This window comes from Grammomys surdaster, unplaced genomic scaffold, assembly GCF_004785775.1.
Source record: "Grammomys surdaster isolate TR1022 unplaced genomic scaffold, NIH_TR_1.0 936, whole genome shotgun sequence".
Taxonomy (NCBI): Eukaryota; Metazoa; Chordata; class Mammalia; order Rodentia; family Muridae; genus Grammomys; species Grammomys surdaster.
Window position 1 is genome coordinate 7,073 of NW_021605355.1, and position 12,032 is coordinate 19,104.

The window sequence follows — 12,032 nt, forward strand, 5'->3', positions numbered from 1 at the left end:
AAAAATATTTAAACTGACAAATTCATAACCCAACCAAAGTATGAAACAAATTCTCATTCATAGTAACTAAGATAGCACAGTAAACTCCATAGCAAGATTTTACTATAAGCCAGTGACATACTAACCATTACAAAAATGGAGTTAAAGACTCCACTTAACTCAGTGTGGATATTGTGGACAAAAATATAAGGTAGTTCAAAAAGAACACATCAATTCAATGCTCCATCTGTGTCACTAATTGTAATCTAACCAAGTTACATAAATGGACATAAGAGACATACATCTGTGTTGTTGCAATGTAATCCAAGACAGGACTGTATCAAAACATACCAACTAGACAAGAATGAAAAATATAAAGTATATACTAACATTAGCAATAAATTCTCTCTCATAACTGACACCTAATTTCTTTCATTCCTTTGAGTAAGATGTATGAAATTGTTCTTTTCTTAATGAGGTGTGAACAAATATCAACCAAGGAAATGTTTCATCAAATGGCACTGACTGCCAGGGACTGATTATCAAGCAAGACATCAGCATTATAACTCAGTAAATGTCTTTGCAGGTACTGATACTGGACAGGATGGATGTTGAATCTCTATAATTCAAGGCATTATTGGATTCATGATGACATGGTCTAGAAATGACAGGAATCACAGGAAGTTTCAGGAGATTTTGTAAATATGACTAGCATACAATAGTATATGAACAACAGAGAGAATGCTCAGCTTCTGGCTCAATGTTGCATGTGAGACTGCCCTACCCTACACTAGACAGTGAAAGATGTAATGTCCCATGATACAACTCAAAGTCTAAATGATATGGAACACTTATAACCTTCTAAACTTTTGTCTTATTATGGAAGTTCTGATGAAATCCATTTTGTCATACGTATAGCTTGTTGACACATGGTCTGGTCCAGCTGTCCAGGAGAAAACAGTCCCTGGAAATATTTCTGCCATGGATATGAATGAAATCATGACACCTGAGGATGGAGAACCTAATCTTCACAACATGTTTTCAGAAAAGTTTTGATCAAAACTTTTTAGACCTCAGATGTATAGCTCGAGGCCAGAATTTTCCCAATGTATCCAGGGAGCATGACACAAGATGAATGGAAAGGAATTGTTGAATATAATTAAGTAGATCTCCAAACAGCAGTCACCTTAAAACAGACACGTAGATGTAAATGTGTGTGTGTGTGTGTGTGATGTCTGTCAGCATAAAAAGCAGATTTCACAACTGCTCTGGCTTAGATCCTAGCAGACATGAAGAATCTGCATGGTTTCACTATTTCCTTTTTGCTCCTGAAGTTTTCTCTCATCTTGTCCTGTTTGACTGAACCCCTTTGCTTTTGGAGGATAAAGAATAGTGAAGATAACGATGGAGATTGGAGAAGTGACTGCGGTTTTATGCTTTCGGCAATGGAGGGAGCTGCTGACTATAATTACAGTGGCATTTTTGATTTTAGGTAAGTCATTAACTTTGTTTCCTGCTTCAATGTCATGAACTAGAAATATTTAGCTGTGTACACAAACTGTAGGGTTCCGTCCTGTTCTTCCCCCTGTAACTTCAGGAACTACTGAAAATTAATTATTACATCAATGACTATTTTAATACTTTGAAATGTGTCATAGTTTAGTTTAGCTATACTATGTTGAGCTCCAGTTCACAGCACTGGACAATGAGAGAGACTGGATTCTGTTGAGTGTTTGTGGATATCATGTGTTGAAAGATGTCTCTTCATCTACCTTGAATTCACAGTTCTCACCTTGGGAAGAGCTCAATGTGAAGAGACTACAACATTGCCTGTATTCTACTGTCTGTAGTTGATTCTTGTATGAGCACGCATCTAAATGCCTACAGAAAAGGTTATCAAATTTTGGTCTCCAAAAGTTGGGCATACATTCAGACATTGAAATATTGGTGTATGTGTGGGTCTACTGTACCAGATTACATGAATAACATTATCTATAAACTTGTGATATAACTTGTGATATAATGTAATATAACAGTACATATATACTTTGCTTTTTAAAATAGTCTTTAAATGAGTCCCTCCTGCCATTCTGGAGTTGACACTGAATGTGGAAAAAGACTGCCAGGCTTCATATTCTGTTACCAGAATAATCTTTTGGTCCAATTATGCAAATGCTCAGTCATATATTAGGCTTACTATCAGTATCTGGTTAATATATCTATTAATTATCAAATAAATATAACATTAGAGAAAACCTAGAAGAAGAAATGTATTTCTTGTGGATAAGAACCTGCTCTTAATGTGGCTACATAGTTCTGAGATCCCAAGTGTGAGATGTTATCATTGGTGCCTGCTGATCATGAGGGAAGGAGTGTTGAAATCACTCACATTTTAGCTAATAAATATGCCTGGGACTACTTTTTTTTTCTGTGAACCGAGGTTTCCTGTGGTTTTCTGTCTTTGACTCTTCATTCCATCTCTTATTCAGTGTTCATGTCTTTGGGATTTAAAGAATATATTTCCCAATTGTTAGCCACAGTACACTGTGTACACTTTGATAGTGATGGTGGCTTCACATTTTTATTCTTCTGTGTTAGGTCACTAGGAATTTCATTTCTGATGCATTCTGTACTATCCTACACCTCATTAGAAAAATAGTGGAAATTCTCATTGGTGACACTTTTTTAAGCCATAATTAGGTTTAAAATTATAAACATATGAACTGGGCCAATGCACTTTTCAGGTTTCAAAAGAAAAACTTAGCTCCAAACACTCCAATTGAAAAATGCAATTTCATCAAAAGGGGATGTTCGCCGTTTTTACTTCTGATGAGAGGGAATCGTTAATAGTAGTTGATAATCCGCCAACTGTGCAGGCCAGATGAACACATTTCATATGGAGAGAAGATTTCTGTGTTCAGATATCGCTTAAAGGTTCTCAAAGAATTACAAAGACTGAGGAGTTAGGAGAAATCTGATACCTTTTTTACAAAATTGACATAGTAATAACACACTAAAAGGTAACATTAAATTGATATGTAATAGAACATAACGGTTAATATTCTGGTTATCTGGTATATTGTATTGTATTCTATTGTATATTTTGAAATGGATAAATCAATTTAAATGAAATATATCTTAAAATAATTATCCTGTTTGTTGATATTTACAGTTGAAAATATTAACATCATGTTCTACAAACATAATGGAAATATTATTGATAATTTTTCTCACTGTACATGAAACTAGCATTGTTTTAATGTTTAACTTCAAAGAGTTTTTGCTATTTTGAAATCTGTGAAGTATTCTTACTGATAAAATAATTTCTTTCCTAGAAACACTGATAATCATTTCAAGTAAACTGATTCTTAGACAATGTACACAGATATATAATGTGTTTTGAATACTCTCACACTATATCATAGAAGGGCTTTTGAATATAATTTTAATGATTCCTCTTTAATATTTTATGCTATTTTATGAAATTCCCAAAGAATATTTTGTATGCTTTGAAACAATTTAGTACTCGATGTTAGATATAGGATTCTCAGTTATGGGTATTATTAAATATGCATTAATGATATTTTTAGGTTACAAAAGGATATGAATATAAAAGTCGAACAAATTTTTGATATATTACTTGATTCTCAAAATACTCAATATTATTAATATTTGATGTATAAATTGCATGTAAATAATAAAAAATTTTAAGGAGAATGTGTTATATATTTCATATGTGGTTTAAGCCATGCTTTTTTATTTATCAGTGGAATTACAACTCCAAAGTTATTTTATAGCAGTCTTATTCAACAGGACTGTAATCTAGTTCAAGGATGACAGAGATAAAATAATCTTTATCGATTTTCGCAAACACAAAATTTATCATACCATAGTGCCCTACATCTATGAATTCTTAAATTGTATGGCGCTCTAAAGATCTCTGATTGATGAGGCTTATTTCAAGATGTTTAGACAGAAATTCAGCATGTCTCACATTACCTACGTTACTGCAACTGAAAGTTTATGTTTCAAACATCTCCCTTAATCATCACTATGCCTTGTTCTAGACTATCAGCAAGAAAATATGAGTTTTTTCTGATAATGGTTTTTGCTACTGAGGAGATCAACAAGAATCCTTATCTTTTACCCAACATGTCTTTGTTATTCACCTTCATTGTTGGCCTATGTGATGATAGATTGGGAGTTCTGGATGAAATATATCCACAACAAAACAATAGTTTGTTTTTTGCTAATTATATCTGTGAATTAGAGCCAATTTGTGATGTAGACCTTACAGGACCATCACGGAAAACATCCTTCAAAATAGCAATTAATTCTAGGACACCAAAGGTAAGAATATGTGACACTGGAAGAATTAACTTTTAAATTTCATTTGCATGTGCCTACAACAAAACTTGGAGAGCATGCATTTATGTGTGTGCTGCTACACACATACACACACATATTGTGGAGAGATAGATAGATAGATAGATAGATAGATAGATAGATAGATACTTATATACATACATACATACATACATACATACATACATACATAGGTACATAGATATAGAGATATTATGAACTAAATAATTAAATCTGGGCAAACAGGGAAAACTGTTTTCTTGGACATTCAGACTTGTCAGATATAGTCTAGAATCTAATAAGAATAATACATGATATTTATAGTATAATTTTATTATCCTTAACAGGAGTTCTGAAGGTGAGTAACATTACCTGTATGTAAGTTCAAATATCCTAACAATCATATTCCTCATGTGGATGTTTCCTCTTCTCTTCTGCATCCTTTAGGTTTTCTTTGGGCCATTTAATCCTAACCTGAGTGACCATGACCAATTTCCCTATGTCTATCAGGTAGCCACCAAGTACACACATTTGTCCCATGGCATGGTCTCCTTGATGCTTCATTTTAGATGGACTTGGATTGGACTGGTCATCTCAGATGATGACCAGGGCATTCAGTTTCTCTCAGACTTGAGAGATGAAATGCAAATGTATGAGATCTGTTTAGCTTTTGTGAATATGATCCCAGAAACCATGCAAATATACATGACAAAGGCTAAGATATATGATAGACAAATTATGACATCAACAGCAAGGGTAGTTATCATTTATGGTGAGATGAACTCTACCCTAGAAGTCAGCTTTAGAAAATGGAGATATTTAGGTGCACAGAGAATCTGGATCACAACCTCACAATGGGATGTTATCACAAATGTAAAAGATTTCACCCTCGATTTCTTCCATGGGACTGTCACTTTTGCACATCACAAAGGTGAGATTGCTAAATTTAGGAATTTTATGCAAACAATGAACACTGACAAACACCCACTAACCATTTCTGACTCTGTCCTGGGATGGAATTATTTTAATTGTTCAATCTATAAGAACAGCAATAAAATGGTTCCCTTTACATCCATCAACACATTAGAATGGTTGGCACTGCACAAATATGACCTGGTCCTGAGTGAAGAAGGTTACAATTTGTATAATGCTGTTTATGCTGTGGCCCACACCTACCATGAACTCATTCATCAACAAGTAGAGTCTCAGAAAATGGCAGAACCCAAGGTATTCATTGACTGTCTGCAGGTAAAGTTTCTTATATTTCATTATGTTTAGATAAATCAATGTGATATTTTAAATGGACCCAGAGAAACAACTGTTCATTTGTTAGAGAGTATTCTCTCAGTGGAAAGATTTCTACATTGCAAGACTCCCTAGTGAATCTTTTACATGAGTAAATAGCATACACAATGATAACATTTAAATGGAAAAATACATTTTTATGAATATCAGGGAGTTTTCTGAAAACGTGTCTCAACATTTCACCAAATGAATTCAAAATTTAAAATAGGAGCCAAGAGTCTTATCATAAAAGCCTTAAGTGATGACTAGAATAGAATATTTTTCTAGAGAATAATTTCTCAAGAATAAGTATATGAGCTGGGCAGTGGTGGTGCACGCCTTTAATCCCAGCACTTGGGAGGCAGAGGTAGTCGGATTTCTGAGCTCGAGGACAACTTTGTCTATAGAGTGAGTTCCAGGACAGCCTGGGCTACACAGAGAAACCCAGTCTCGAAAAACCTAAATAAATAAATAAATAAATAAATAAATAAATAATAGGTACACGAGCTGGGATTAATAGTTATTCATCCAAATTAACAATTAATTACAAAACCATAAATGATTAAGACTGCACATTTTATTAACTTTGTGTTTTTTCATACATGTATACTGTATATACATGAAAGACCCAGAACCATTCTTAATTTTCACAACTAGGAGACATTCAGACTTCCCCTTCATTCACACATACATAGCTTCCTTTTTTTACAAAGTATTTTTGACAAACGTGCACACTACACACATACACAAACACACATACCATGTTACTTGATATCTGGTAATAATTTTTCTAGCATGTTTTATCATTGAACATTAGTATTAAGTATATTAATTTTTAATTATCCATAAGGTATATTGCATTTTCCTACACATGATTATGTTAATACAGCCATCTTTTCTGAAAGTCTTTAAAAAATTAGGTGACATTCTCAATTTGGCATTCTCTTTATTGATATGCATATGTAAGCATCTAATGATGCATCTCTTTTAGGTGGCTTCCATGCTGAAAACCAGGATATTTACTAACCCTGTTGGAGAACTGGTGAACATGAACGATAGAGAAAATCATTGTGCAGAGTATGACATTTTCATCATTTGGAATTTTCCACAAGGCCTTGGATTAAAAGTGAAAATAGGAAGCTATTTTCCTTGTTTCCCTCAGAGTCAACAACTTCACATATCTGAAGACTTGGAGTGGGCCTCAGGAGGAACATCAGTGGGTATACCACAATTTGTATTGTTTTCAGGATATCTAAATTTTAAAATATGGGGCACTGAAGTAAGAGCTCTCTGGTTAAGACCAATTCCTACTCTTGCAAAAGACCATCCTCAGCTCCAATTACCAAAATTTGATAGCTCTCAATTTCATGTAAATCTGGTCACCAGGATCAAAGGCTCTGAATTCCATGTTCAGTTGCACCCACATGCCTATTCAACCACATGACACAGGAATATATTTATTAAATGTATAGTAATACTTATATATAATTAAAATTTTGTAACTATAAATAAATCACAGAATTTTCTGATTTTATGTGAACATATTTATAGTCTAAGTACAGCACATGTTTATTAACCGAAATCTTTCTCCAGATTCAAGGGGTTTCATATATATATATTTGGTTATTTTATTTATTTATTTATTTTATATACATTTTAAATATTACCAGCATTCCCAGTTTTCCCTTCTCTGTGGAGGATTCCCTTATCTGGCATCAGTAGGAGGGGAGGCCCTTGTTCCTATGAAGACTTGGTTCCCCAGCAGAGGGAAAGGCCAGGTTGGTGAGTCAGGAGTGGCTGGGTGGGTAGGAGAGCTCCCTCATAGAAGTAGGGGGTCGATGGGATGGGGGTTCAAGCTTTTCTTTTAAACTTAGGGAAACTTCATTAATTTCATGAGTCTTATATAACATATTTTGTTCATACTCATCAAACAACTCATCCTTGATTTACCTACCTTCTCTCTCCATACAACCCAGTGTTCTTATTTTTTTATTTATAAATCATTATAGAGAAACTGTTGCTAAATAAACATTCCTTTTGAATTAATCAGTTTAGGAAGGAAAAATTTTAAATTGCTACAACTTGAATGTTACATATATAATATTACATGATATATAAATATATTGTGACATTCAGTGCATTGCAAGGTAATACAAAATAAAAGTGTCCCTGAAATTTTTAAGTAATACTGGTTATCAGAGGAATATTTATAGCCATATACTTTAATGTCCCTTATAGCAATCTATGGGTCATTATACACATGATGTATACATGAACTACACACACACACAAACACTATATATAATATATATTGCCTCAGGTTCCCTCCTCCATGTGTAGTGTGACATGCACTACTGGATTCAGGAAAATTCATCAGAAAGAAACAGCAGACTGCTGCTTTGATTGTGTCCAGTGCCCAGAAAATGAGGTTTCCAATGAAACAGGTACATGCTTGCATGCGGAAGAGAAATTGCTGAATTCGAATACCTTCTCATTCCAAACCAGAAATGTGGTATGGCCTAGACGGAAACTGAAGACCTAAACTCTCATGTTTCAGAACTTAATCAGTTAAATAATATCAACTTCTTTTGAACCCAGCAAATAATATGCAATATATTCTACAAACAACACATTTCTTCCACAATATGATGGTTACTGAGTTTATATTAAGACCAGATGCTCAGGGTAACAATTATTGTTTAATGAAATATATTTTAAGAGCTTAGATGGCTTAAAGGATTAATCATTTCTTGTCAAAGAATTAGAACAAAAGTGAAGATTTCAAGAATGCAACAATAGAGGGGATAGTGCTTGTCATCAATCACAGCCTAGCTAAGGAAAGAGGGATGAATGTGAACATCCAAAACCTTCATGCCATACAGCTTTGAATGTGTAGCTGGGAAGAAAGAGAACTTACCACAATGAGAGGGACATGGATTTGTCTGGGAGGCATACAGTTTCAAGAATGAAAGTATTACTTTATGCAAACAGTATTTGCATGAGTAATTCTATGCTCTGGTGCCTTTGTGTAGATATAGACAAAGGGCACAACTCTAAAAGAAAACAAAGCACATAATGTATTTCATCAACTGGCATCAATAACTATGTCTGCACACTACTCTTGTCTGTGAGTAGTGAATTTATGGTTTGAGGATTTTAATAATCTGAGATAATGCATATTACTCATCATCATATTTTTCCTTATGTTTTGTTTCATAAATAATGATTTTTTTCTGTTCCATTCCCTATGATGATGATTTGTTCCATCACAAAGCATGGGTTAATAGAGAGCAATCTTAAATCAGTGGTCCCTATAGCAATAAGGAATAAAATAGATGCTCAAAACCAAATTATATGTAGATATATCCTATGAATAATGCAAATAGACAATTGTTGTCTACATAGTTATGATACATCATAAGGGTTTATTGTTGTTCACCAGCAGATATGGAAGAGTGTGTGAGGTGTCCAGATGATAAGTATGCCAACTTAGAGCAAACCCACTGCCTCCAAAGAGCTGTGTCATTTCTGGCTTATGAAGACCCAGTGGGTATGGCTCTAGGCTGCATGGCCCTATGCTTCTCGGCCATCACAATTCTAGTACTAGTCATTTTCGTGAAGCACAAAGATACTCCTATTGTGAAGGCCAACAACCGCATTCTCAGCTATATCCTGCTCATCTCTCTCATCTTCTGTTTTCTGTGTTCATTGCTCTTCATTGGACAACCCAACCAGGCCACCTGCATCCTTCAGCAAACCACGTTTGGTGTATTTTTTACAGTGGCTATTTCTACCGTGTTGGCCAAAACAATAACTGTGGTCATGGCTTTCAAGCTCACTACCCCAGGGAGAAGGATGAGAGGGATTATGATAACAGCAGTACCTAAGTTGGTCATCCTCATTTGTACCCTAATCCAACTTGTTTCCTGTGGAATCTGGTTGGTAACATCTCCTCCCTTTATTGACAGAGATATACAATCTGAACATGGGAAGACCATCATTATTTGCAACAAAGGCTCAGTCATTGCTTTCCACTTTGTCCTGGGATATTTGGGCTCCTTGGCTCTGGGGAGCTTCACTGTGGCTTTCTTGGCTAGGAACCTTCCTGACAGATTCAATGAAGCCAAGTTCCTAACATTCAGCATGTTGGTCTTCTACAGTGTCTGGATCACCTTCCTCCCTGTCTACCACAGCACAAGAGGGAAGATCATGGTGGTTGTGGAGGTCTTCTCCATCTTGGCTTCTAGTGCAGGGTTGCTAGGGTGTATCTTTGTCCAAAAATGTTACATTATTTTATTTAGCCTAGAGTCAAATTTTCTTCAGAATTAAAATGAGAAATTGCTATATCGAAAGTGTGGTACTTTAAAAATATTAGATGATACTAGACAAATCTGTTTTGCTTTGTCTTTACAAAAGTATTCCTAAATCATAAAATAGTTAAGTAATATATAAACAAAGTACTTAAACCATAGGGTAGCACTGCCTAAAGTAATACCAATTAGTAAGTTTTGGTGGAAAATGGATTCTTTCATGAGCTCATAAACTTAAACATATTGAGAACAGGAAATCTCAACTGAGGGCTGGCTACCATCACTTTGGCTTGTAGGTATGAGTATAAACAATGTTCCTAATTAATGATTAGTATAAGAAGACCCTGCTCGTGAACAGTGCTGCCTGTAAGCAAGTTATTCTGGGAGTCATAAGAAAGAAGAGTGTAGATGGGATAGACATGAAACCAGTAATCAACATTATTCCATGGAATTTGATTGTGTTCCTGCATCCTCGTTCTTTGGCTTCTTTCAATTAAGTGCAAGCAAGGAACATAGGGAAATAACACTTTTCTCATATATTCCTTTTGATCATAGCCTTTTGTTACAGCAACAGAAATGAACTGCCTCAACTACAAATTAGTAAATTGCCACATTTGAGATTTGGAACATCATAGATTACTGATGCAATAAAAAGCATTTTAGTACCAATTTGTATAGAACAACACCACCTCTCAGGGCTCAGGCATTGGTGTGGAAAAGTGGGTCAAAAAGTATAAATGGCAAGGTTAATGGGTGATGTCAACAAAACAGTGTCATTAAGACAGAAAAGGACTAATAATCGTATGAACTCACAGAGATTTCTCAGCATTCATAAGATCTACATACGATCAAGTTATATATTGTCCCTGTATTAACAAAGAGACATAGATAATGACAAACACATTATAAATTTAGAATACATGGCAATTTCTGTCAAGGAAAATTCTTTTGTTACCTTGAACTTAAATATGATTCCCTTTGATACACTCTATATTGATGTTACATCACCTGAAAAACAAATTGAAGAAAGAAAACACAAATATCTTTAAACAAATGAGGTGGCACCAGGAGATATCCTAAAGGATCTCCTACACTCCAGATATAAAACATGTGATCTCCGTTTTCTGCCTATTGTCACACTTCTCTGGCTGTGAAGTAAATTTGTTGGTCTGGTGGATTAATGTGCCAAATATCTTTTTGCAGAATTATACTTGACTACTGAGCATATCCTCAGCAAAGATCAACTTTTGACGAGCATTTACTTGGGGCACGGATATTTTCACATCCTTCAACCATTTGTTAAGGTCTACACATATGCTTCTTCCCCATATGCCTTTGTCGCCAATGTTCTTCTTTTCTATTTAATTTAATTATTTTATCTTTCTATTTCCTCTTTGTGATATCACATCATGTATCCCCAAAGGTCCATTTGATAAGGCATATGCAAAATATTGTGCTGGTTAGTTTTTATCACCTTGATACAAATTAGAGTCACTTGACAGAAGGGAATGTGAACATGACTTTAAGGCATTTTCTTGATTGATTATATATGTAGCAGGACCCAACCCAATGTGGGCAGGGCTATTCTTAGCTCATTAGCCCTGGGCAGTACAGAAAAGCAGGCTGAGCAGGCCAGTAATATGTGTTACTCCATGGTCTCCTTCAGTTCCTGCCCAAGTTTTCTCTATGACAGACTATAACCAGGATGCCAAATGAGCCCTAAAATTTCCCAAGTTGCTTTTGTTAGTGTTTTAGCAGAGCAACAGAAATCAAATTGTAGCTTGTTGCTAAATTCGATACAAATCAAGGCTGAGTCTTAAGTACAAAACAATATGATTGAAGTATTTTTTCTAACGTAATTTCTTTTTAATGAAAACACAATGATCAAGCCAAGCATGGTGGTACATGACAGTAACTTGCTCAGTTGAGAGGCTGAGGCAACAATGGATTATGAGACTTTCTCAGAAAACAAAGACAAACTCAGGCTTTGTAATCCTAGATCTGATGGTATTTGTTAGCATTGGTTCCTGTAAGGCAAAGGACACTGACAACTGGACAAAACAGAAACCAAGATTAGGGAAAGACTATTACCAA

The 12,032-nt window shown here is 34.9% G+C and overlaps 1 protein-coding gene across 1 annotated transcript; it reads left to right on the forward strand.

The window, feature by feature from the left end:
• The first annotated feature begins 1,268 nt into the window (after positions 1-1,268).
• On the forward strand, positions 1,269-9,957 carry LOC114634306 (vomeronasal type-2 receptor 116-like). Its single transcript, XM_028782906.1, has 6 exons — positions 1,269-1,471; positions 4,047-4,329; positions 4,792-5,592; positions 6,620-6,843; positions 7,942-8,072; positions 9,074-9,957. Exons 1-6 carry the CDS (start codon positions 1,269-1,271, stop codon positions 9,955-9,957), a joined length of 2,526 nt encoding a protein of 841 aa, XP_028638739.1.
• Positions 9,958-12,032: the final 2,075 nt, after the last annotated feature.

What these genes read in the sequence shown, in the direction of transcription:
- LOC114634306 (XM_028782906.1), top strand. Translation starts at nt 1,269, where the DNA reads ATGAAGAATCTGCATGGTTTCACTATTTCCTTTTTGCTCCTGAAGTTT. An exon ending in AGTGGCATTTTTGATTTTAG is followed by an intron (nt 1,472 to 4,046) that starts GTAAGTCATTAA and finishes GCCTTGTTCTAG; the next exon opens with ACTATCAGCAAGAAAATATG. An exon ending in TGGGCCTCAGGAGGAACATC is followed by an intron (nt 6,844 to 7,941) that starts AGTGGGTATACC and finishes ATAATATATATT; the next exon opens with GCCTCAGGTTCCCTCCTCCA.